The sequence below is a fragment of the Dysidea avara genome, chromosome 9, assembly GCF_963678975.1.
Source record: "Dysidea avara chromosome 9, odDysAvar1.4, whole genome shotgun sequence".
In the NCBI taxonomy this organism is placed as follows: Eukaryota; Metazoa; Porifera; class Demospongiae; order Dictyoceratida; family Dysideidae; genus Dysidea; species Dysidea avara.
Window position 1 is genome coordinate 29181312 of NC_089280.1, and position 27157 is coordinate 29208468.

The 27157-nt window shown below is 42.4% G+C and overlaps 1 protein-coding gene and 1 pseudogene across 3 annotated transcripts in view; one reads left to right on the forward strand and one right to left on the reverse strand.

Moving 5' to 3' along the window:
- Positions 1–24314, forward strand: part of LOC136267165 (DNA-directed RNA polymerases I and III subunit RPAC1-like) — a 37713-nt gene extending 13399 nt beyond the window's left edge. For all 3 annotated transcript variants that reach the window (XM_066062253.1, XM_066062255.1, XM_066062256.1), the window contains exons 6-12: positions 21624–21758; positions 21817–21866; positions 21918–22050; positions 23434–23553; positions 23608–23675; positions 24033–24081; positions 24135–24314. In XM_066062253.1, the coding sequence (XP_065918325.1) occupies positions 21624–21758; positions 21817–21866; positions 21918–22050; positions 23434–23553; positions 23608–23675; positions 24033–24081; positions 24135–24259 (680 nt within the window). In that variant the 3' untranslated portion in view covers positions 24260–24314. The remainder of the gene's footprint in view (positions 1–21623; positions 21759–21816; positions 21867–21917; positions 22051–23433; positions 23554–23607; positions 23676–24032; positions 24082–24134) is intronic.
- Positions 4487–7020, reverse strand: LOC136267163 (uncharacterized; annotated as a pseudogene).
- Positions 24315–27157: the final 2843 nt, after the last annotated feature.

Genomic DNA, 27157 nt, shown 5'->3' on the forward strand with positions numbered 1-27157 from the left:
AGCTTCATTTTGTTGTGATGACCTCATGCATATTTCTAGAGCTGTGAAACTGGACAGAATATCATAAACCAGTTACCAAGCAGATCATAACTGTCGGATATCTGGTTAACTTAATTGTCTAAAAATTTTCAGATATTTTATGCTATACGCAGTATTTAGGCTACTTTCACCTTGAAATTTGTAGTATGGTTTGTTTAATTGTCTATATGGTGGCCAAAGTACCTAATAGGCACCATGTATATACTACAAGTACGACATCATAATGTTCGGGAATGATGAAAACACACATTGTTGATTGAAAATGTTAGAGATCGGTTATACAGAAAAATAACTGATAACTGAATTTATAAAAATAACTGGTCGGTTAACTGGTTTACCCGGTAAAGTTTCACAGCTCTACTTTTTTCTGAATACGAACATCTCCTTGAGGAAAGAATTAACTTCGTAATTTCCACAAAATTTGCTGTGTTCATTATCTTCCCTGTGTGGTATACATATGGGTTGTAAAAAAAAATGAAAAGACTTTTTCTGATTAAGTAAGGGAGGTCATACATCAAGTGGGTTGTGCTATGATTGTTACTTCCTATTGTGTGGTCTAGTCCACCCACTGAGTGGTATAGCTACCAACAATGTCATATTGTGGTCTAGACTGTTGTACCACATGTTGTTATTAAAACTGATGTCATTCCATGTGGCTTTCACCTTAGATTTAACTCCCTGAGTGCTATATCAGGTGTATCTGGATAGCCACATGTGTGACTATAATTATTATAGTCATACTGGAAGCGACCTACGTAGCTGACATTATTGTGATTCAGGTAGCTTGGATTTCTTACAGCTCCCCTAGTTACAGGGGGTGTATGCTTGGTACTAGGAAGCTGGTAGGCAGACCCTACGATTAGTCACATGCCTCACGTGATAGTTATCCCGTCAATGAAGAGGGATATGTGACCCAGTCTGGGAAAACCGGTCTTATCGCCCATTTAAAAGTATCAAGAAACACCGGTTTTAAGTATTTAGTGTGTTGTAGCTCGCCAATGGTTGAAGCTATGTGTACCAAATTTTCACACGTTTTACACCAATTCCTTACCTTCCAGAGCATCCACTGTGCAAGTAGCCAACAACTGAGTTTCCTGCCATTTTAGATAGTTTTTAAACCTGTATCAGGCAAGCTGCAAAAAAGGTGGGAGGTGGGGGAGCCTGGAAGGCAGGCAAGATGGTGTTCAAAAATTGATAAGGAAGGTGTGGGGATGAATTAGGCCAAGTTTTGTACCCATTCAGGTCTCAAAACTGGCTAAAATGAAAGGAAATTCATAGCAGAGGTACTTATTCAACATCACAGAGCTGTACAGCCACATACAGTCATCCCCAGGCTGAGCAGAGTTCCATTAAGGCACCACACTGCATGCACGGATCACCACTGGGCTTGGGAAAAAGCAGCCAGCAAAACCAGACCACTCAAGTCTAGCTGATTTTGATTGTGGAATTAGATAGTTTATTCGTGTAGCTTTGTGTCCTGGATGAAAAATCGAATCTGCTGACATGGGCGATAAGACCGGTTTTTTCAGACTGGGTCACATACATGTCACATAGTGTAAGGCATGCATTTCTGAGTACAAGGTATAATTTGTTTAGGACACTTTTGTTGACCTATTACTACATGTATATCTATGGCTATAGTGATAAACCTGTCTACATACCCTAATTGGTCCATCTAGTTTGTTAACTGACTTGATTGTAGTATGCATGCCTGTCTAATCTGATGAAGGATATCAGGTCCGAGGGTTAACCTCTGCTGTGGTGGCTCTGGAACTGCCTGTGGGAACAATGTTTGAAAGTGAGACAGATTATTTCGTGACAAAGCATCAGCTATAGCATTGTGACTCCCTGAAAGGTGCTCAGTGATCAAATGGCACTGCCACTTTGCCAAGAGGAACGTCAGACAGCGTAACATGTGCACTGTATCCTCATGCTGACTGGTGTGACTGTTGATAGCCACTGTGTTGTCCAACCAGACCAGGATAGTTTTCCCAACCCATTTGTGACCCCAGAGTGCTACTGCAATGACAATGGGAACTAATTCCTTCACGGATGTGTGAGCGTTGGTTAGATGTCCAGTCCAATGAAGTTGAAACCAGGATGTATTCACATAGGTGCCGCACCCCAAATTTCCAGAAACATCCGTGATCAGAGTAGCACATGCAGGTGCCTGGAAAATAGCCCTTAATATAGACACTCTGTTCCAGTCCTCCACGAACTGATACCATCACTCAATGTCAGAGTGGGCTTCAATATTAAGGCGTATAAAGCACTCTGGATTGTGTACTGTGGTGGAGAGGTCGATCAGACGGCATAAAAATGTCCTGCTCGCATGAAACACCTTGGTCGTGTGGGAAAGCGACCCTATAAGTGACAAGAGGTCGTGCTTCATTGCTGAAGTCTTCTCTTGCCATTAGGTGAGGGATCCACTAACTTGTCATGCGGAAGATGGAGTTGAAGTGACACTGAGTCAATTTCAATTCCCAGGAATGTTAATGTAGTAGTGGGACCCACCATCTTCTCGAGTTCCAGCGGCAGGCCCACCCCTCTACAGATCGTTTGCATGTTCTAAAAACATTCCAGGTGATCTGGAGCACCAATAGTAAAAATATCATCCAGGTAGTGTATTGCCCAAGTAACTCCATTGTTGAGCATGATAGAAGTGCATCAGCAGTGGCTGAAAATAGTGATGGGGCTGACTTTAGCCCAAATGGTTAAACTCTATCCACAAACAAACAACCATCCCAAGACATTCCTAAAAGGTGCCTGTCCTCTGGGGCTACGGGGATGTTACGATCAGGGGGGGTAGGTCATGATGCGTTATGACGCGTGCTGATGTGCTTTTGGCCGCATGATAAACGCGAGATAAAAATGGCGGACAGCGAAGACCTTGCTGTGCATTCGTGCCCAAGGAGTTTTGACCTGGCGATGGTTCTAACGATGAAGACGATGAAGTTTGGGTGAATTCAATTGGAGATCTGTTTATGTATGTCATACCGAGTTTTGATGTGCTTGCGGTGGAATTAAGAATCAGTGGTTACAGCAAAATAGACGGAGAAGAAAAACATGGATTTGTTTATAAGAAATGATGATTCCCTCTGCAGGGCATACCCTAGCTTGATGGTCATAAAGGATTTCACTATAATCGAGGTAAGTATGGCTATTAACATGAATACAATATTAATAAAAATTTTATAGGAAAGAGAATTCCAAGTTAGTGTTGATACATCTGGCTTGAATCTTCCTGCTCAAGGCGTGATGGTTGTGTGGAAGTGGGAATGGCAAGATGATATTGACCATGTTTCAGAGGCATCATCAGAGGGTATTACTGCTATCAACCCGGATATTGAAAGCTGCTGTGACGAAGATGAGGATAACAAAGAGGATGATGAGTCCAATGACGATGATGACTCAAGAACACACACGGTAACCTTCAAGTGTATTGGAACTACACATCATGTGGATGCCCAAGACACTTTGTGTAGAGCTAGCAGATTGCTTAACAAAAGTGAACATGTTCCAGTCAACATAATTCCTGAACCAGATAACCCTTATGACAGTAAAGCCATTGCTTTTAAGTGTTTTGTTGGTGGAGCTTGGAATAGGATCGGCTACATAGTCAAGGAAGCATTAGAAAGTGTGCATTCTGCACGTGACCAAAGAAGCATCGCAGCAGTTGAATTTTCCTGGATCAAATACTTAATAACCTGGCCTAGATCTGGACCTGGCTATTATGCCGGTATCAACATTACAATTTATGGACAGTGGCCAGTTGTAGTTGTCAATTGTGCAAGCACCAGATAAGTTTTCATGATTAACAAACATGATATTAAACATAACAATGGTCCAATAAATGAACTGGTCCACCAGGTGGTGGAGGTAGTTCTAATGGCAAATTATGAAATTTTGGCCTGACTGCTAAACTCCCTCTTACAGGCATAGTAGCACGACGAGGTGCAAAGGCACTTGGCTGCTCTCTCTTTGGAACTCTCTTTTTCGCTGGCGGTTTTGAAGTTGTGGTATCAAAACATGGCAAATTCCCTTCGTAGTACCTAAGTGTAACAATAAAACAATATTTGGGTCTAGATATCTTAATTGTAATATAGTACCTAGAATGAGCAGAAGTGTAGTAATAAAATGGTAGATCAGGGTCCAGGCGTTTTGTAAATTCTCCGTACACTTTACGAAGGTTGAATTTTACTTGTTTTGATGTAAAATTCTGCCCAATGTTGTCCCTCATCATTGAGAAAAAGCACTCAACATCGTCCATGGTAGAGGCTCTGGGATGTTCTTTATTTCTGTTACCACACATCACCTCTCTTCTGTGCCATTCCCGTCCTTCAATATTGGTGATCAAAGCTACAAGTGTTTCCTTAGAAAAACCCAATATATTGTTTATGTTTCTGTAAATGATTACTGTCAAATACCTACATTTTATTCTGTACATTTACCTGTTGACCTCCAATAAACTGAAATCGTACTCTTCCTGGTGCCACGGCATGAGCTCATTGAGTATCATGTTATACAACTGGTAGTTGTACTTGGATCGCTCCCTTTCTTTAAGACCACGTTCATCATTTGCTCTTCTCCAATTCCTTAGGGTCTTTATGTAGTTAGCCTCGAACTGGTATCCTTTGCCAACCATAAATCTCTCTAGGTCAGGATTAAATAGACATTCAGCTTCCACGACTGACTGTTTTCGTGAACCGGTCAATGCTGGATAGGTCAGATTGGATGCTGGATCTTGCAGAGCTTCTACGTATCTTTCCAGCTTCAACTGGTTGGGACCACTGCTCCGGGTATGGTTGGCAATTCTCTATGGGCTATGTATCAAGCTATGACATGTATTTTTGTTTACCTTGAGAAGATGGGCATCATCTTCTTGCTCATAAAAACTCTATTAGTGTCCGGGTGTGTTTCAGGGACATACATATAAGTTTGAAATGGTATTCCTTTTGAATTGTATTCCCTCACAGTTTTTGAAAACTCAAACTGTGCCAATACTGATTTGAGCTTGTCCTCAAAAGATTCAGTTTTACCTGCCACATTTTACTGTCACTGCACACCTATATTTGGTATGCACTATTCACCTTGCTTCCAATTGCAATATGTATAGCCATTCGGCACAGTCCTCCCACGTAAACGGTCAACAACATCTTCCATTGTAACACGTTGGTTCATCCTCCATTCCCACATCTCATTTAGGGTATCACTAGGAACAACTACATCATCGTGTTCAGTTGTTATTGTACCATTGGCAAGTCCTATGTAAAAATTATAATTGCTGCAAACTTACAAAAGTTTCATACTAACTTCTAGGAGTCAGCATTGCTAGTAACCTTTTACGAGACAACCTGCTGTATTTATTGCGGACATCACAACGAATCTGAAGCACAGAAAGGGGACGCGTGCACCCCTTTGTACGCAGGTAATTGAATTCTCCGTCACTAACAAACCCTAGAGAAAATAATGAAAATTGTGACATAGCAACCATTAGACATACCAGAAACTTTCATCCCACATTGTGTCATTTGTCTACATAATGCTGACACTAGATTACGTATATCCTTCTCCTTAAGGCCAGCATAAGGAACACACTGCACAGGTACAGCATATGGCTTCCTGTTATGCTGTTCTGCACTGATCATTAATACAAATACGTGACTGGTTGGTACTCTTTTAAAGTGCTCTACTCTCTTGACAAACTGCAGCAACCTTGACCGAATAGAGGTTAATTTGTTTGGAACATTATGCAGCTGAAATAAGTCAGCAGTACAATGTTCGATGCAAGCATGAATGTCTCCACAAATTCCACCTCCTTCACTAAATATCCACTTCAGTTCTTCTACATCCCAAGAAAGATTAAACATAGTTTGATCTGTTCTGCTACCATCCTTTAGTTTTTCTTCATATGCAGTGTTCGCTGTTTGTAATTCTGTAAATGTGCTGATTTTAATTTAGGAAATAAAACACTGTATAGCTGGATATGTTCAAGGGTATTTAAATGTCACATTCTTTGCAACATTGACAACAAATTTTGCAAAATATGTAGGTTAAACAAACGGCCAGGAATGTGTAGCAACAAGACCAGTGGAAAAAAATCTGTAAAAATAACCACTCAAGGTGCATTAGCAAGCTTCGCTAAAACAATACTCCGGTGTAAATATCCAGCTATACAATAGTACAGATACATACCTTGGGAAACAAACTTCAGCTCATTTTTGATGACATCCAATTCATGACTAAGGTCAGACTTTGTTTCTACCAGTGACTTATGTAGGCCAACACTGTCAATTGCCTCCATTCTTAGCTTATATCTATTGTACTCTTGTTGCAACTTCCCATCATTCAAGTCAACGTCTCCTGACCATTCACCAGAAGTCGACTGCCATAGACCCTTAACAATGTCAGTTCCGTCCCCTTTCAACCACCAGTGTACACCTGGATTTATCTTAGCTACTTTCTCAAGCACCATTGTCTGTAATATAAAATGTAGGACATGTATCAACTGTCTATAAGCACACCTGAATGTTTGTCCCTATTGTAAAGTCACCATATTCAACACTCCGCCGGAGTGTGCGTTCCGAGATAGCAGGGATGTTCACTAACGCCTTAAAGAGTTGCAATTTAATAATTACGCGTGAAATAAGTATATATACCTTGCTTGGTTCCTTTGTTATTGCACTCTCATTTGACTGTGCTTCTGACTGTGCTATAGACACATAACTCCACATAGGACCACTAAATATGCGACACCACTTTGTCCCAAACAAATTATACATTGTTTCCAGCCATAGCCGATAGTCTGGTGGGCACTTTAGCTGAGTATACATAGACAACAGTGTGATCACAAATAACAGCAGTGAATTAACTCACTTCATTGACATGTTCAGCATTAAAGAAGTTGATAGTGTGCTCAATCAAACCCATTGGCATACGCTTGGCTGGTAGAAGAGAGTCTGATTCATTAGCTCTCATAGATCCAAGTGCCTGTGCTAATAAATATATTACATTAGCTCGATTGCAGTCTAGAAGATGCACCATTCCAGCAGCTGCTAACTCAAGGAAATCTGAAGGTACCTTAATGTTGTGTTTTTCTTGCATAGCCTTGCAAAACAACTGTGAAAGAACTGTAAACTTTTGCTCCAGTGGAAGTGTCTCGTTCCACAAGTGTTGGACATTAGATGTAGATACTGGTGATGGTTGATGTGAAACATCCATTACTGAGACTGAGGTTTGGTAACCCAATGATGGCAGTGTGATTGGCAAGTATGTCGAAACTAGTTGAGAATGAGTAGGCAATAAACATGGTACCTGAGATTGACCGAATAGTGCAGTTATCGATGACGGTATAACCTGTGGCAATGTAACTGATAAATGATGTGGCATTGTCGTCACACAGATTGGTGGACGATGTGCTGTTGTCACTACACAGGATAGTGGACGATGAGGTGTTGTCACTACACAGGATAGTGGACGATGAGGTGTTGTCACTACACAGGTTGGTGGACAATGAGGTGTTGTCACTACACAGGTTGGTGGATGATAAGGTGTTGCCGTTACACAGGTTGGTGGACGATAAGGTGTTGCTGTTACACAGGTTGGTGGACGATAAGGTGTTGCCGTTACACAGGTTGGTGGACGATAAGGTGTTGCCGTTACACAGGTTGGTGGATGATGTGCTGTTGTCCTTACACAGGTTGGTGGATGATGAGGTGTTGTTGTAAAACAGGTTAGTGGGCGATGAGGTGTTGTCATTATACAAGTCAGCTGAGGTTGACTAGGTGACTGGGATATCAATGGCAATATAGGTGGTGGACAATCAGTTTGCGTAAATGTCACTCGTGACTGGTTAACACTACACGACACACTTACTGTAGGCTGTACAAGTAATGATGGTGGCTGTTCAGACGAGCTATGCACAGGAGTAAAGAGATCTGCTGGCATAAGGCCAACCATTGTTCTGCACGATGATCCTATCAATGAAAATCATTTAAAAAGCAACAGTTTTATCAGTCATTGCAATACTTACCAGTGCGATGATGAATAGTTTTTGATTCTTGCTGAACAAAAGCAGCTGCTCGATTCCAATATTCCATGTGCTTGTGCATCACCTTTCCACCACTTTCTTGCCATACAAATCTTACAAGGGCACACTTCTCTGATTCAGACCACTTTATTGGGCATCCTTTATTCTGTACTCTAGGGACTTCTGCTGGAAACAACACTCTAGGATGAGTTCGACCTCTGATCCTTGAAACCCTATCACCCTTAGAGTTCGGGGTACCAATCTGGATATAGTTTAACATAGACGGCAGCATGTCTTCGTCGGAAATCCTCCCAGCGTTTCCTTCGGCCATATTTGGCCATGTTCTCCGTGGTTCTTCTCGTACACGGAGTAGCTATAGAAGAGTTCCAATTATCGCACAATTCTTATTATCTTCCTTATTCGAATGGGTTAGATGGGGCTAGGTAGATTATATGATTAATAACGCAATGAAGATTCAGATCTCACCACAGGATTAGTTCAGCTCTCAACACACCAGACTATTAGATTAGTGGTCCAATGACTCAGTGGGGCGCCGCAATTATTTTTACATATGATACGCGTCATGACCTACCCCCCCCCTGTGTTACGATAGGCTTGTTGTACATCCATCTTTGCCATTAAGGTACCTGAGCCAGATGCTATGATTTGTTCTACTATCTCATTGATGGATGTGTAGTGGAAGCTGCAGCTCTCTTTAGTGATGCCATCATTTACACTATGACCCTGAGGGGAGGATAAGTCCATAATCATTCTCCACTTGTTGAATTTCCCCTTTTTTGGGACCACGCCGAGAGGGCTGATCTGCAGTCCCTGGTAGGGGGTAGGTCTGTGCCTTCTGAGTTCAGCTACCCAACCTTTCCTCACTTCCTGTTCTAGATATTGTGAGATCACGTTTGGGTGCTGGGCTGCAGAGTGAAGATTAGACCATGCTGGTCGGAAACAGGTAAAGGTAGGGTTAAAGCCTATCCTGAATCCTTGGTGCAAGCCTCGAATGATGGAGGCAAACATTCTGTCTGGGTGGTTTGCCAGACCTTGTTCCCAGAAGTACGGGTTGATTGGTGAAATAATCTGCGAACACTCTGAAGATATCTTTGGGTGCCCTGCTGTATAGTTGTCCCAGGAATGTAGACTTATGAGCTGGGAGGTGTATGGATAGTCTCACTTGATGGTATGACCTGTGTAGGGAGACAGGGAGGGGGTGGCATAGGTAGACCTCATGTGTGTTGCATATACACCAACCAACAAGAATTGTAGTTGTACATACAGGTTACCATTAATTTACATGCCCGAAATATTTATTGGACCGTGTCCAGTACAATTTAATAATAACAGTGACATGTCGGTATTTTGTACAATAATACTGTTTTGACTTGAGGCCGCCTGCAGCCTCTAGGTACATCCATATACTTTATGATAGACATGATATTATAGAAAATGTACTGAAAGAGGTGCTGATACTATAAGGAACTGTCCAGACATAAGTTTGCCCTTACAGTTAGAGCATATGTGTAGTCTCTGGCACTCTTTGAAAGTGCAGCCCTTTGTATTATATTTAATACAAATCACTGGGGTCTGCCCTTGGTATTGAGTGTGTCTGCCCTCCTTGGCACCTTGGATGCTGGTGGTGCCATTGCACATGATGCTCAATAGAATGGCAGAATTTACACCAAAGTCCCCTTAATCCTTCCTCATTGATGTAAAACACTCAGCATATAGGCCTCTATCTTCCTTATAGCCCGTTCACACTAGCATGATAGCACGGCTCAATACGGCACGGCTCGGTTCGGATGAAAAATACCTCGTGTTCACACCGCTCGCCTGGCACGCAGCCTAGTTTGGTTTTTGGGCAAGCGTGTGTAATTAATTATGCAATAATTTTACTGCTACGCTTAATTGGTAATGTAAATGGAGCTTGCGACAGCCTTTTCCCTGTTCTTTCTGATTAAATTCTATGCAGCAAGAAGACTGAGAATGCAGAGAAGGCGCCGTCAACTGGAGAGAGCACGGAAGCGAGTTGACGCTGTGTGAAGAAGGCTGAAGAAACAGCGGACACAGTTGTTAACACTAGCATTTTCGTTGTGTATGTCCCCGCCAATTGAACGGCGATTCTGGGTATCGCCATCAAGGTACTTATCTAGTTTCCACTGTCACACCCAGATCATAGCAATGAACTGTATCTTGTGTAGCTACAGTAGCTGCCAGCTAGATCAATGTACCTACACGTTTGTTAACAATAGGATGACTTCACATCCTGTAATAATACTGGTATATGTAGAATGTGAGGTATAACAGTAGCCAAATTTGTTTATAGTTCATGTTATGGTGTTTTTTACAGGTCTGATGTATGGTGAAATGCTGTAGTAATGAGGACATTTACACATCAAGATTGGCTTGAAAATTTACGAATGGCTCAGGGCACGAAGTGCCTGCATGCTATTAGGAATTACATGAGGAAGGTGAAGTTGAAATATCAACATGTATTTGCACAAATACAATGCCATGACAGCCATTTTGAAGTACACGTGACTAAAACAATCAAAAATGACGTAGGATAACAGTTCCACTATAAAAGGGACCACGTGTCCGAGTATCATTGGCTTCTTTGTAGATCATCATACTCTGCAGCACAGTAACCTATCTCCCAGCTTGATTCATCAGCTAGTACTTGAGGTGTTCTGACCTACAAGGCAGACTGGTAGGAAAAAATAAATAAACTTGGTAAAGGGTGTGGGGGGTGGGACATGTTGATATTTCAACTTCACCTTCCTCATGTAATTCCTAATAGCATGCAGGCACTTCGTGCCCTGAGCCATTCGTAAATTACATTTCGGAAGGCTCCGTTTCATATCAACATGTATGGTTTGAAGCACTATGGGATGCCAATACATTGATACCATATGTAGTTTTGTCATCCCCATCTTAATTTCTATGATAGAACTTCTGGAAGGTGCCCTCTGAGGACCAGTCTGCAGCCTCTAGTATTTGTTTGGTTGTAACACCTGTACCAGCTGCTTTAGAGCAGGTAGCTCCTCGAACAGAGTGTGACTTGAAGATGCTGATGTCTATCCCAGCGTCCTCCATGGTAGTCTTGAGCCACCTAGCAATTGTTGAAGAGGTTACTGGGTTGTGCTGTCCAATCCATGATAAGAACAAGCGGGACTTTGGTTTCGCTGATTGTAAATCCCGGAACTCTTTGGTCCGTTCTTCATAAGCTTTCAGTGTTAGAACTGGGCACAGTATAGGGTCATCCTTGAAGCAAGGGAAAAAGAAATCAGCCACATGCCTAGAGGGCCTGCTCTGCTTAGCCAGCTGAGCTGGTCGGAAAGTCACTCCATTTGTCTGGTAAGACCTCCAATGTATGTCGAGGTTAGACAGATCCGCTGACCGAGAAGGTCTAGTAAGGGCCAACAACATTACTGTTTTTAGAGTTAGGCACCTTAGGGTCAGATTGTCATTTGCTCCAAGACCCTTGAGATAACTGATCACTGTACCCACATCCCAAAATGATGAATATCTTGGCATGGGTGGTCTTGTCTGAAAAGCACCCTTTAATAGCCTTGCCACTGCAGGATGAGTTCCCACACTTACACCGTCTACAGATTCATGTGCCGATGATATGGCTGACCTAAAACAATTCAGTGACTGGTACTGGTAGCCTTGGGAGAAAAGGTCTGCAAGGAAATTTACCACGTCTGCTATAGGTCCTGAAAGGGGATCTCTACCCCGTTGGTGACACCAGCCAGCCCATCTAGCAAAGGAGGAGCCATAGTTGGAGTTGGTCTTTTCCCTCCACGATGCGAGCATAAGGCTTGAAGCCTCAGAAGAAAGTCCTTGTGATGAGTAGGATTGCCTGAGATAGGCCAGGTGATCAGTTGAGGGACCCCCTGCCTCATCAGAAAATCCTGGTCCGTTGGCAGTATAACCAGGTCTGGTTGAGATGGCAGTAGTTGGGGGTAGTCCTCCACCAGCTCCAATACTATTGGGAACCAAGACTGGGTCTTCCAGAAGGGGGTTATCAGCACTGTTTGTGCTGATTGCGTCTTCACCTTGGAAAGGCAATGGTGAATTAGACACCATGGTGGGTTGGCATAACTCCGAATCTGCGACCAGTCCTGCATGAAGGCATCTGTCGCTATTGCCTCTGGGTCTGCCCTCCAACTGTAAAAGTGGGGAAGTTGTTTCGTCAGACGAGATGCGAATAAGTCCACTTCCAGTGGCCCCAGCTTCGCTTGGATCCTCTGAAACACTTCTGGGTTCAACATCCAGTCGCAGCGGTCTCGGACTGTACGTGATTCCTGGTCGGCTATCGTATTGAGGTGACCTGGGAGGTGTTCTGCTATGATGGTGATGTCCCTCGAGGTGCACCATGTCCAAATATTGACTGCCAACTGACACAGCAGAGTGGAGCCTGTGCCTCCCTTCTGATTGATGTATGTCACTGCTGTTACATTGTCCAAACTGAAAAGAATTGCTGTCTCCGTCCAATTCTTGGCAAATGCCTGGAGAGCTAAGAAGGCTGCCAGCAGCTCTAGATAATTGATGTGGTGCTCCTCCGGTATTGACCAGATACCCCCCGTCCGAGTTTGGCCATTCAATACTGCTCCCCAGCCCTGGTTGGATGCATCGGACTCTATGGTTGTCGATGGGGCTGGTGGGACGATTGGGGTTGATAGGGAGCTCCTGTCTAGGGAGGTCCACCACGATAGGTCGGTCCTGCTTGCTGGATCTAGCTGCACTAGAGTGTTGAACTTTACAGCTATTCCCTCCCAGGGGTGGTCCCCTGGGTATACAGAATTCATCAGGTACTGCAGTGCTCTGTAGTGAAGGGGTGCAGTTGGCAGGGCTCGCAGGGTAGCTGTCGCTTTGCCCACAAACTGGGCTACTGCCCGCACTGATACTGATTCCTGGGCTAGTAGCTTCCGTGCATTTTGCTGGATTTTCCTCGATTTCTCCTGTGGGATTGACAGTCTGCTGGTTTGAGAGTTTATCTCGAAACCCAAAAACTCGAGTGTCTGAGTGGGCTCCAGCTGAGATTTCTTGTGATTGACCGTTAGACCCAACCTCTCGAAAAGTTGGCAGATTGATGGAACTATCTGCTGTAACTGGGACCTGTCCTGATGTAAGATCAACAGGTCGTCCAGGTATATTATCAGGCGACAGCCCACCTGTCTCAGGAAACCCACGACTGGCTTCAGCAGCTTTGTGAATACCCTCGGGGCAGCTGATAGACCAAATGGCAGGCAGGTGAACCTGTAGTACTTCTGCTGCCAGAGGAATGTTAGGAGTGGTTGGTGGTCTGGGTGAATGGGAACCTGTAGGTATGCATCCTTCAGGTCCATTTTGGCCATCCAGTCCCCTGGTTGTAGGAGGTCTGGAAGGAGGTGAAGGCCCTCCATCTTGAAATGTTCTGCTCTCACAAAGTGGTTGAGGCCCTTCAAGTTTATTACTGGCCTCTGGCCCCCGTCCTTCTTGTCTACCAGAAAAATCTGGGACACGAAGCTGTCTGTTGTCAGCTGGGTCTCTGTTATTGCCTCCTTCAATAGCAGTTCTTCCACTTCTGCCGTGACTAGAGTGGCATTCTCTGCTGTGGTTTGAATTTGCTGAGGTCTGCATGACTGGTATGGTGTACTTATCAACTCTAGTTGGTAACCAGCCACGGCCTGGAGAACCCACTGATCTTGGGTTAACACCTCCCAGTTGGGCAGGAAGTGCGAGAGGCGCCCAGCCAGTTTTGGGCAGCTCATTAACAGGTTCATGTCGTTTATGAGTGCCTGTATATGATGTGCCTGTGAACCCTGTAACTGAGTATTGGGCACAACATTTAATGAAAGGTTTACCACATGTGTTAAATCTACATGACTGCCAGTTAATTGTCACTTCTTTGCTGGCTGCTTTGGGGCAGTTTTGCTGTTGCTGGGTTGCCATCCCCTTTGTTTGTAGTGGCCGCTGTGGTGGGAGCCACCCCCGCGGCCCCGGTTTCTCTGGGAGTGGCTCTTTGAAAAATCCTGTCGGCCTTTGTCAGAGCCCAGGGTCTTGGTGAGGGCTGCAGCTGCTTCCAGCCTCTCCTTCGCCAAGGTTGCAAAGTTATCACCGAACAGCACAGGGGGAGCCTCCTTGAAGTCCATGTCGTCCACCAGCTCCTTCAGCTTGGGGTTCATATGGGTGAGCAGTTCCTTTCTGCGTGCCATCGAATTATGGGCATTGGCATTGCCCAGTAATTGGAGGGATGTTTGGACTGCAGAAATCACCTCTGGTGGCAGTTGTAGCTCCTCAGCCTTCTCCAGCACATAAACCAGAGGGTTCACTGCGTCCAGCCAAAAGTTCTGAAGGCGGCTTGCAGCTCTATCCGACCGCTTGGCGGCTGCGGAAACGGTAGTTTTAACCACTGGGTCCAACTAGGGACACCGCAGCCATCGGGACTCAGGGATCCCAAACTTCTCCGAGCGTGCCGTCCTGTCCGCGTTCTTAAGCTTGGACTTGAACGCCGCTTCAATAAATGCCCCAGCCTCTTCGGACAGCTGTACGAGTCTCGATTCTGTTGGACGCAAGTCCACTTCCTCCGAGTCCTCCTCATCGTCGTCGTCATCCTCGTTGTCGCTGTTGGGCTCCACCGGGACAGTTCTGCGTCTCTTGGCAGCAGGGAGGGCATTGCCGGGCGCTAAGTCGCTGATCTGCGAGCCGGCAGGCGAGTTATTACCACTGCGTGTGGCCTCGCTCTTGAGCGTCTGAATTTCAGCCTGCATGGCCTTGACGCTGTCACAAAGGCTGGCGATGGTCGTTTTCAACTCTTCGTCCATGATTTACCGAGACGTCTTCACACGTGTCGACTGTCAGCAAAATAAAAATGCCAATGATACTCAGCCACGTGATCCCTTTTATAGTGGAACTGTTATCCTACGTCATTTTTGATTGTTTTAGTCACGTGTACTTCAAAATGGCTGTCATGGCATTGTATTTGTGCAAATACATGTTGATATGAAACGGAGCCTTCCGAAATGTAACTTTTGTATGTGCAAGGATACCTTTATGTACATTTGCAACAAGTTGTCACCAGCTCTGAGAAGGACTGACACAGTTTTGCGAAGAGCACTCTCTGTTGAACGTAGAGTAGCAGTTACACTGTGGTATTTGTCCACCCCTACAGAATATCGCACCATTGCCCACTTGTTTGGCATAGCACGCTCAACTGTATGTGAAATAGTTCACGAAACATGCCAATGTATTATAGATGTTCTGATGGTGGATTATGTTAAATTTCCTTCTGGTGACAGGCTCAATCAAACAGTTGATGAGTTTAAAACAAAGTGGGGAGTCCCCCAGTGCTTTGGAGCTATCGACGGCTCTCACATATCAATATCAGCACCAGACCTTTTACATACTGACTACTATAACCGTAAGGGATGGTACTCAATGCTGATACAAGGTCTCGTTGATGCAAACTACCTCTTTCTTGATGTGTGTGTGGGATGGGCTAATAGTGTACATAATGCCAGGGTTTTAGCACACTCTGCATTGTACAAGGGCATCGAACGCCGTCAAATTCTACCAAACAAGACAGAGTGTATTTGTGGCGTGCACGTACCACTGTACATGATTGGTGATTCGGCTTACCCTCTGAAATCGTGGTTGATGAAGCCATTTCCACACAATACTCATCTGAATGAAGGACAACGGACTTATAACTATAGGGTGTGCAGAGCCAGAATTGTATCTGAAATTGCATTTGGAAGGCTTAAGGCAAGGTGGAGACGATTACTGAAGCGCAATGAAATGAGTGTTGAGAATGTACCCAATGTTATTACTGCTGCTTGTGTCCTTCACAATATCTGTGAAACTCACCATGAACACTTTAATGAAGCATGGATGCAATCCTCTAATGAAGAGTATGAGCAACCTATAACAACAGTGGCAAGTAGGGATCCTCCCTTGGGACCACCTCAATACATCAGAAATTCACTGGTTCAATATTTTCAACATAATTAATGATTGTACAACTGTATATGTATTCATTTAAGAAGTGTACAATGATTATTGATAATTGCTACAATGTACCTGTGTATACATCATTCAGCTATAGAATTGATCTGGGTCATAGTCCTTTCTGGGTTGCATCTGGGTCATACTCTGCACCTCCGAAGTTAAAGGAGGAGTGTAGTCCAAAATGTGGCACTGGTGGTGGTGGAAGATGGCGTGGTGTGTTTTGTTGTGCCAGCATCTGTACCATTTGTAACTGGAATTCCCTCTCCTCACGTCTCAGTTGGGCTTCCAGCTCCATCTGTCTCTCCCATTTTTGCCCTCTTCTCCTCCAACGTATACAGCATCTTATCGCTATTCTCTTGCGGTTTAATCATCTTTTCTAGTAGAGCATTTGTTCCTTCTTGTTTACCCCGCTTACGCTTCCTTGATTTGCTGTCAGATTGCTGAGATTGCTGTGTCTCATCCAGCTGGGCTACTAATGATGGGCTACCGCTGGACACTACTGGGCTGGGTACACCTGTTGCATCAAACTCCCCAACTCCAGACATATCCTGGGTTTCGTCATCAGGTTCAACTTCATCCATTGTCATACTCAGGCTTTCAACTACAACAGGTGGTTGGGTGGAGTGCTTATGCCCAAGAACTTCGTTTAGAGCGTCGAAATATTCCCATTCGGGATATCGACCTTGGCCAGTTTCATCTCTTTTATACTTAATTTTCTTATACTCTGCTTTTAGCTTCTTTATTTTCTCTCTGCACTGTTCTAGCATTCGTGCGAATCCAGCTGAGTGAAGCTCGTCTGAGATTTTCTTGTACACTTGGCTGTTTCGACGACAGCCCTCTAACTGTTCTTGAATTGTAGCGTCACTCCAGATACTAATCAGTTTAAAAACCTCTTCACGTGTCCAATTGACAGCGGCCATTTCTGTTTTAGAAAAAAACTTTTAGAGGCGCTGTCTACATACGAGCCGTGCCAGCCTGGTGGTATCGAGCAAGCTGGCTCGGTTCGGTTGGGCTCAGTTGGGCACGGTACCGAGACAGTTCACACTGCACTTTTTATCGAACCGTGCCGTACCGAACCGTGCTATCGTGCTAGTGTGAACGGGCTGTTAGCCCAGGATGAGCCTGGGCAGACTTTGGCTTGGCGGTAGTTGATGTCATAGATGACCCAGGAGGGCCAGAGATACTTTAGTGAATACCGCGCGATATTGCACTGATGTGCCATGAGGTCAGGTATTCTGTGTGGCTGGCCACCACTGCTGAGCACAGCCCAAAGCGTTGCGCCCAAGTCTGAATGTCTTGGGGTAGGTGTTTGGAATACACAACATCACGTATATCTAGCAATACGACTTGGCCCTTCATGCTCTTGGGAATAGTACAGGAATTACCCTTGCAAGGGGGAGGTCAGCAAGACCAATGTAGTCTCCCCCATTGTACCTGCTTGATAAGATTGGTGGGGAGGGATGGAAGTCCCTCTGCTATTGACACTAGGGGTGAGCTGTGGTGCTGGGGGTCTCTTGCCAGAGATTCCACATAAGAGCTGGAAATAGGTTGATATCCCCCTGCTTCAATTTGCCTTATGTTGGCCTCCAATAAGTCTGCAGGTGGAGGGAGGTTTACCAGTTGGTTACCTGTGGATGTTGGGGGTCCTTTTGTGCTCTGTCTGACCTGTTGCTTAGTGTAAGCAACATGGCCTGATTGTAACCAACTGTCTGTTAGTAATTCATACAGCAACACTGACAAATGTGTAACAGTGTACTTAACTTAAGGTTACTACTCTTTTGCTTTCAGTAAGGAGGTGTGTTGTTGGACTACAGGTACGGGGAGGGGGGTACAGGTGCTGCTGGGAGTTATCTCACTAAGAGTTAACTAGGTTGCACCTCTCCAAGAGTTGCTCCGTGGCATAGTTGCTGTAACTGGGGTATGCCCACTGAGGATTGGATGTAGGTACCATGGTAATCCATGTAGATATGCACACTGATTGTAAGACATGTGCCCTCATGAGGGTGGGTCAGAGCATAGATAATAATAGAGTAAAAGGGATAGGAAACACAAGCGATTTCCGGTTTGATTTCCGTTATGCGTGACTTGAAAGGACAAGACAGTTTTGTGCTCAAGCATAGGAATTAGTGTTCTAAGCAGCGTAAATAATAATCCAACAGACTACAGCAAGTATTTAGGCCTTTGTGAGAGATTTTGGCGAGAGAATTCAGACTGTAGATTTTGTAACAAAGCGCATCACATTAACCGTGATTGTTACATGCTGTTATACTTTCGCTCATAGTACCTTCTTGCCTTGTCCATACTGCTTCTTTTATAGCCGGTTCCACTTTCGAATCTTGTGGTAAGCTAGGCGTGTCACCAACACAGTCTTTTACCATTGCGTTGTACTGCAAGGTGGTTTAAACTTTTGGCAAAAATGGAAGATACTTAGTCGTTTCTTCAAGCAACAGTTCCTGTTTTGCTCTGATATTTCCTCTGGTTCCCTCTGTTAAATGGTAAGGAATAGGTTTATCACAGTTAAAAGGATAGAATATATTTACGAAGAAATTTAAGTGGTTTAAAGTAATTTTTGGGCCGTTTTTTTTTTTTTTTTTTCACTTTCATTCTCCTTTAATTTTGCGTATAACTTCCTTGGAGGTTGGTACCATCCTAGTTCCCTCGATTAATTACTTGAGTTCACTGTAGCGAAGTTTCACAGTCGTTGGTTACAAAATTCTGTCATTACAACAATTTGTTTCTCTTTGATACAAGCGCAGCAAGCGTAACAAGTATGTTCCTGACGTAATACACGGAATTCCAATAGAAATGTACGTATTTTGTGACGTCACGTTATTGCGTTTCCTATCCCTTTTATGTACTCTATTATCTATGGTCTGAGTAAGCAAGTCGCAAGTATTTAATATAGGTGGGTGTGTGCCTACTGGAGAAAATAAGTAAAATGAAAATGAAATAAAACTGTAACTATACTGACAAGGTTACAGCTATGCGATAATCACTGAGAGCAGAGAAATGCTGCCTGTGAATTGTATTCGGTGAGAGGACACCAGTGGACCTGAAGTTGGGCTCACTGAGAGCTATGAGTGCCACCTGCCTCAGTTGAACAACCAAGGAATACAGCTGTACTTGTGCTCACTGATAGCTATGTGGAGTGCCGCCTGCCTCAGCAGTTGAACAACCGCTGATTTGCACTCACCAAGAGCTAACGTGTCCCTAAGACCAGGGAGTACTGACTGGAATGTGACAGTGGATCATCTTACAAGCTTTCACCCAAGAACACTGCTCAATCAGGGAACTTTGAGGATGATACAAGAGGGAAGCATTACCAAGATCCCTATGAGGGGGGACTAGATACCCTTAATAGGAAGAGTGAAGACTCCCCTAATTTCTCACCTAAGGGGGTCAATACATGCTGGACCACTCCACCTAACTTAGAGTTTAAAGTATATATATATATAATTAAATAATGGGTCCGTGGAGAAAAAGTCCAGAAATAATTCTAACTACAAAGACCGCATGAAGTAATTTCACCCTATGCACAACATGGTACGACATAGTGGAGATGTAGGGCGTCTCGAACATGGTAATTGGATGTTAGCCCAGCAAGAAAAAAAAGAATGAGACAACTTACCATTTGAGGAAGGCTGTTGAGGGTTGGCTCCTGAGTTGGCTTCTAAACTAGCTCCTAAGTTGGGTCCCGAAATAGTGCTTGAGTTGGCTCCAGAATTTGTATCTATTCGGGAGTTTGACTGGTTGAGAGCTATGCGCATGAGTTGCGCAACCGACTCCATGGCTTCTGGGTGTGTTGCTATCCCAGTAATTATACCCTGCACATCTTCCGGTTGAAGAGATACTTCCGCCATGACGCTTCTAGTAGTTCACTAAGTACTAGACAGAAGTCACCGAAATGATGCAACCAACAAAGTGTACATGTGTTGCCATGTGACTGTGTTGTCATGGGAATTACGCATAATTTCCCTCCATAAGTGTGGGCTCACGGTGTTGTGTTAAGTGCCTCATATTCTATACACTTGGGTGTTAACTTCTTAAACTCTATTTTATAACCTTTTAAAACCTTAAAGACCGCTGCTTCTTGCACAGCTTGGGATAGATTTTATTGTGTATTTGCATGGAATAATAATCTGTGTGATGATCCATACTTGTAACTTGTATAGTGTTTACATAAATGGCCAACACAAATAGTCACATTCACATATAGTCTCCAAAAATTTGTGATATTTGATATACCTGAAAGAGTGCATCTATCTTTAACAGCTCTGTAGTCACCGATAGAAGCAATAGTTCTGTAATTGCAATACAATACAATATTTTGCGAATAACTGAATGCGCAATGCAATTAAGTTGTGTGGGTGACAAATATTTTTTTACATTCAAGTACCAGCTACTACCTCCATTCACAGTTTTATGATAAGCTTAAGGCGTCTAGGAAACTGGTAAACAACTCGACTACACTGTTATGTAGACCAAGTTTAGTTAAATGCATAAGTGATGGATATATTTTTGTTACCTCGTACACATGTGTACTCATATTTTAATTGTGCAATCACAGAAATATGATGGTTTGGTAAATTAACAGTATAGCTGAGTTTACCAGTTCCCTAAAGTCCGTAAGCTTTTTATTATACAGTACAGTAGTTTTGTATATTAGGGATCACAAGAGGTTTGTACTATTTCACAAAATGAGTGCTGACCAGAAACCAGCCTCACAATACCTTCATGGTGCTTTGATATTGGTTAGGTATAATCAAGCCCAAAATGTCTTTAGTGCGACCCAAAATGCTTCCAATAGGCACTGTAATCTATTTTATTCAGTGGAATTTTCTACTGCCTGGGTAACAGCCTGATATCTTCAGACCTCCATAACTCAATAACGGCTAAAGCTATGGGCTGATTTTTTCAGTGTTAATGTCTTCAGCCAACAGGTGCCTTGTGGCATACTGCAGTACATACAATGCACATGTGTGTACCTTTGTTGACAGCACCAAGGTGTCAATTTGTGGTAATGTATTATGGCTGCCCAATGCTGACTCGCATTCATGTATTCTGTAGTGACTGGGCTGCTTGCAGAGGTGCTTCTCGTCTTATTTGTTTGTAGCACTGTTGGAACATAGTTGAAAATAAACCCACCCAGCAATTGATAGTTGTAATGCTTGTTCAGATCCAAAATTTATTTTACAATATGTCTGCACCATTCTTTCTTTTTATGTGGCATGCACAGGTTAACCAGTCATAATTATGTTTCTAAAATGTAAACAAACAAGTCCAAAAGATTACAATCATGTAAAAATAGTATTGAAACAAGGGAGGTCACTTACACCTGCATATTATTATATAATAGTGGAAATTTAATCCCTACTTCAGCTATTGCCTACTTCAGCTATTGCTAGGAATAAATGTCCACCAGTATATCTACAGTATATCTACAGTGTATCTACAGTAATAGCTACGTAGTTTTGTATCGTGATAGATCACTGGTCATGTACATGTCTATTGTAAATTTTCAGCTGAATTCATTAGTATCATTTTATTACTGTAGTGGATGAGGAGGCTGAGTGGCCTGTACCAGATGAGCAGAAGGTGATAGTATTGAAACTGAAGGTTCGTTGCAAGCGTAATCCTAAGCCACCAGAAGGAGCAAGCAGACCGGTTGACCTATATACTGATGCACATGGTATAACCTTATCAATGTTAATTGTTTGCTTCTTGAAGTATAACATTTGTTGTAATAGTTAAAACGTCACACTTCGAGTGGGTGCCAATTGGAGATCAAGCTAAGAAGGTTTACCACTCTAATATCATTTGGTGATTGTTTGATGGTTTGACCGTTTAGTTTGATGGTCGTGAGATCCGTCCAGTTCATGATGACATTTTGGTAGCCAAGTTGAGGCCAGGTCAAGCTATTGATGCTGAGCTACACTGTGTAAAGGGTATTGGTCAGGATCATGCAAAATTCTCTCCCGTTGGTAAGTTATAGCAAAAGAAAAATATGCTGTTTGTATAGTAAATGCTATTTGTAAGTTTACAACTTGCTTGGTGCTACCACACCTACACATGTACACAGTTCAAAACAAAAATTAATGGTTATTTAATTTTAAAATTATACAAGTATAAGGAGGGTAGTGTCCACTAGTATATCTGCAGGTGTAGGCGACCTCCCTACTTTTTTTCTATGATCCCAAATCGAACATAAAATTCCTGATTTTTCCTTATACCTGTTTGTGTAACATTATTATGACTGGTGAACCCACGCATATCGCATCAAAAGAAAGGATGGCACCAGAGGCAATGTTTTTGTCTGAACGTGTGTCCCATCTATCAATTACTAACTCAAAAGTGAAGTGGCCATTACGCTTCGCTTACACCTATTTTCATCCCGTTTTACAAACGAAGAACAAAAGTATTATAAGTGCCTCTGCAATCAATCCAGTCGCCACAGAAAATACGGACAATTCCAATATACAAACGTAGAGAAGCCATACATCGTACCACCATGAATTGACACCTTGGGCTGTCAGCTAAACGAAATGGAGGACAAAGGTAAGTCCATGATCTGTGCATTGTACGTACTGCGGTATGCCAAAAGACACGTCTTGGGGTGAGCAATGTCAAGTAGTGATAAAATCAAGTCTGTAGCCTTTGCCGTTATCGAGTTACACTTACCTGAAGGAAGTTACACTTTCCTAAAGACACCAGGCTGGCAGGTCAGTAAAAAATTCCATTAAATAATTTTTTTTTTAATTTTGTAACAGCATTTAGGGCCGTACAATCGAACCTCTCTAATCCGACACCTGCGTAATCCAGAATCCTCTCTAATCCGACAAAAATGTCAACACTTTTCAAAAACAACCTCTGTAATCTGACACTTCTGTACTCCGTAATCCGACAGAGAATAAAAGCAGCATTAAAAATAATCACAGAAAATGATTTTTAAGCAACCAAAGCATTTAATTGATTGACAATAATAGAAAAACAGCTGTAACACTACCCCAAAATACCATCCTGGTGCCTTGGCAGTATTGGTTAGGTATAACCAAGCCCAAAAGTGCCTTCAGTACAGTTAAACCTCTCTACTCTGACGCTCAATGGGAGCCATAAATTTTGTTGGATTAAGGAGGTTGTTGCCACCTCTGTAATCCGACATTGTACAATATCTAGAATTGTCAGATTATGCAGTAAATCACAAGTAAAACAGATCATACAATGTTTTAGTCATGAAGAATTTACAGATATTTTTTTGACCAGAAAAACCCAAACCTCCACGATCCCTAATATACAGTACTACTGTACTGCATGATAGCCTTGTAAGACAGCGGATTATTCAACATCATTTTTTACTGTATTTTCAGCCACAGCATCTTATCGTCTGTTACCTGACATTACCCTCACCAAGCGAGTAACAGGGATGATGGCCCACCGCTTGAAAAAGTGTTTCCCAGAGGGAGTAATAGGGATAAAGAATGAAGAAGGTATATAAACACCTTCATATGACCATCATGTTACTCTTTTGTTGTCATTATCAGGTGAAGATGAAGCTTATATAGCTGACTGTCGTCGTGACACCAGTAGTAGGGAAGTGTTGAGACATGAGGTAACCATCTAAATGTATTGTGTACTATGGCATGAAGAAATGCCTTAATTTAAATAAATAGAGGAAGTCTTGTGGAGTCTTTATTAACTAAACCCTGAATTATTAAAGCAATAGAACAACATAAGTGACTTTATTAGTTTCAACATAGTGTATGTTTAGGGAAAATGTTTTCTCTATTAGTTTAGAAATGATGTGATTCTAGCACGATGTGTATCGGTAGTGAAGGTTTCACTGAAGTATTTGTTCAACTACTTGCTGAACTCTGCAAATTTTCCTGTCAGCAAATTTTCCTGTCAGCAAATTCCCTCCTGGTCATGAAGTTTTCAACAACACTTATCATGTTGTGTTTTTGTATAGGATTTGAAAGACTGTGTGAAGTTAGGAAAGAAAGCCGATCACTTTATATGTTAGTGAAGGCCTACACATTATAAATTGTATTACTTGTATGTGCCTCCGTAGTCACAGTGGAGTCTACAGGGATACTGTCATCCAAGGAACTAGTGTTAGAAGCAGTTAAGATTCTGAAGGAGAAATGTCAACAGAAACTAAAGAAATTAGATTACGTGCAGCAAACAAACACATGATATGTGCCTAAGTACAATTGAAACATAAAATATTACAGTGAAATCTCTAATCTGACACCTCGATAATAATCCAAAATACCTCGATAATCTGACACAATTTTCTTGTCCATAGAGGTTTCACTGCATATTCAGCTTTTTTTTGCCACACGTTGGGAGGCTATTACACGTCAGGAATGGAATATTGGGGCTTACTTCCATTCCTTTCCCTTACTGCTATGCATGCCCCTGTGTATACCATGGCCACTTGGGATTTGGGCATGTATGTATTGTCAGGCAATCCCTCGTAATGCACCAAGCCATCCAAGCGGACCCTCGTACACTAAAACTGGGAAATTTTACATTTATGCCTTTTCCTCTACTCCTGGGACTTGAGTGGTAAGTCATTGACAGGTTGATCTATGCAAACCCTAGCTAGTAGACGAATACTATTCCAGAACGGCAGCAGCAGTATATGGTTAAATTGATGATTTTCTCAATTGTGAGAGGTTTCCCCCTCTTTCAAAAATATAAATTATGGAGCCAGACAGACCTGTTGAGACTAAAAGTATTGTCCTTATGATGGAGGTTTTTTCTATATAATTATTGTGTCCTTAATTTGGAGAGTTTGTTAGAGAGGTTCCACTGTATACATAATGTATACTATTTTGATGCAGTCCTACACAGTAATTAAGTTAAGTTTGATGTTGCATAGAGTCACATAGCTAGCTATCTATACTATTGCTTATTTCAGTCCAGTCTGGGTTGTACTTGTATTAAAGAACAGATTACTGTCATGCCTAATGGCCACTGTACACGATTGCACCTAGAAAGTAGTTTCAAGCATATAACAACTTTATTAGGTAGGTTCTGAAACAAATCTGTTAGAAATGCACGCAGGTTTGTTCAGGTAATACAGAGCCTACCAACCACCAATCACTTATGCCCTACCAGTGCTTTTCTATTGTTTTTTTGCATGTGTGTGGGGAAGGGATCCTCACAATAATGATATGAATAAAACAACTACAGTTTGTCCCTCAGTAAAATGTATCTAGATTAGGCCAGATCACTGAGCAAGTTGTCCTTTGTAATGGCTTCAGTGATAGCCACAGTGCTATTATACTGTACTGGGAATTATAGTTTAATATGTAATACCTATAATGTACACACCACAGTCAGCTAAGAACTGCTTCATCTTACAGGGAACACTATAAGTATGTACATATGCAGTGGTGTAACCGCATGATAACTGGTAAAGCCGTTCTTCCTTATCAGAGCATGTATAACTAGTATAGCTACAGACATAAATGACCAAGGCTGATATATATAAGACCAAAACAAGGCTTCTACCACCATGCAAAACATTTGAAATACATAGATGTATATACACAAATCCAATTCTCTGACTTTAACCAGCCATAGCTGACCTAATATTTACACTATTCTTCCATAACATCGTGAAATTACAGGCCAAAATTTGAAACCATTTGCAATTGCATACTCCTACGTACATTGAGTTATGATCCTTCAAAGTAATAAAACTGGTTGTGTGTTGAAGCCTTAAGCTTGTGTCAAATTCGGTCACATTATATGTATTATGGAAAATGCCTTGTGGCCATGGTATAATTTGCCTCATGCTCATTGCTCACCTGCAGATGTGGTCAGGGTAATAATAAAATGTACCCATGACTACCCTAGGTGTCAAGTGGTGTGCAGTATATCAGGTCATGCTAATATCACTATTACATGCATGCATGTGTTTGTACATGATGTAAGGTGTTGTACAATGAAATGGATGAGATAATAATGTATTATGCAGTCCACTACATGATGGTATATATGGGGTGGCGTAACAGAGCAGTCAGTGGAAACTGCTCAAATGCATAGATCAATACTCACTAATAGAACAGTCACTTTTTAATGGAAAATACTCTAATAGAGCATTCACTGATTTAAATGTTTCAGAAATGTTACTAACTGAAGGGCATAATAGGTGAAAATTTATTAGTGAAAGAATTTTGGGCTAAATTTTGAGGATATTTGACTCAGGCCTGTCTATGGGTCAGACTGGAAAAGATTCTGTCTGAAATTGTCATGATCATAAGTATTCACTGTTCTGTTCCAGCTGCTACAATGAGCTGTTTAAAGATTGTTGATTTGTGTAGTCCTCTGGACTCGGGTAGTTCTGTAACTGAAAGTTCTTACTGACACAACAAGCCAATTTCAACAATCTTTAGAATTGTCCACTCCCATATCATCTCCCACTTGTTAGTGGGCACAACTCTAATGTTATTAGAGTAACAGCAGATGTCTGGGGGTTGATGAGGCATTACACTACAGCTATAGCCTGCATGATGTACAGAATGTGTGATTAAATAGAAGGACTTTATTCTTACTAATTAGTAGCAGCTATCTTGTAATATAGTATGACTATCTGATCATGAGAAGGTTTTGCATAAAGCATGGTTAAGCATCAGAAAATCTTCGTACTGACCAATTCCTGAGTCTGTAGGATATTCAGTTTTGTAGAAGTTTATAGTAAACAAGTATAAGGAAATTATTAATTTACATCTGAATATATAGAAATTAAAAGCAATGCAACAAGTGATGTCATCTACACCACAGCTATACTAGTGCTCATTCAATTAATAAACTTGTTCATAATTGATTTTACTGGTGAATCATCACATACCGCATCAAAGGAAAGAATGGTGCCAGACCGAATAATAACTACAAGACTGAACACCTGTACATACCCCAACTACCAATTACTGAAACATCGTTCTGCTTCATTTTCCAGCTATGCTCCACCCATTATACAGTGGAGAACAGTACAAGAAGTGCCTCTGCAATCAATCCAGTCACTACTTGGAAATTAAGACTAAGTGTGTGTCCCAACTACATATATCACTTACTGAAATG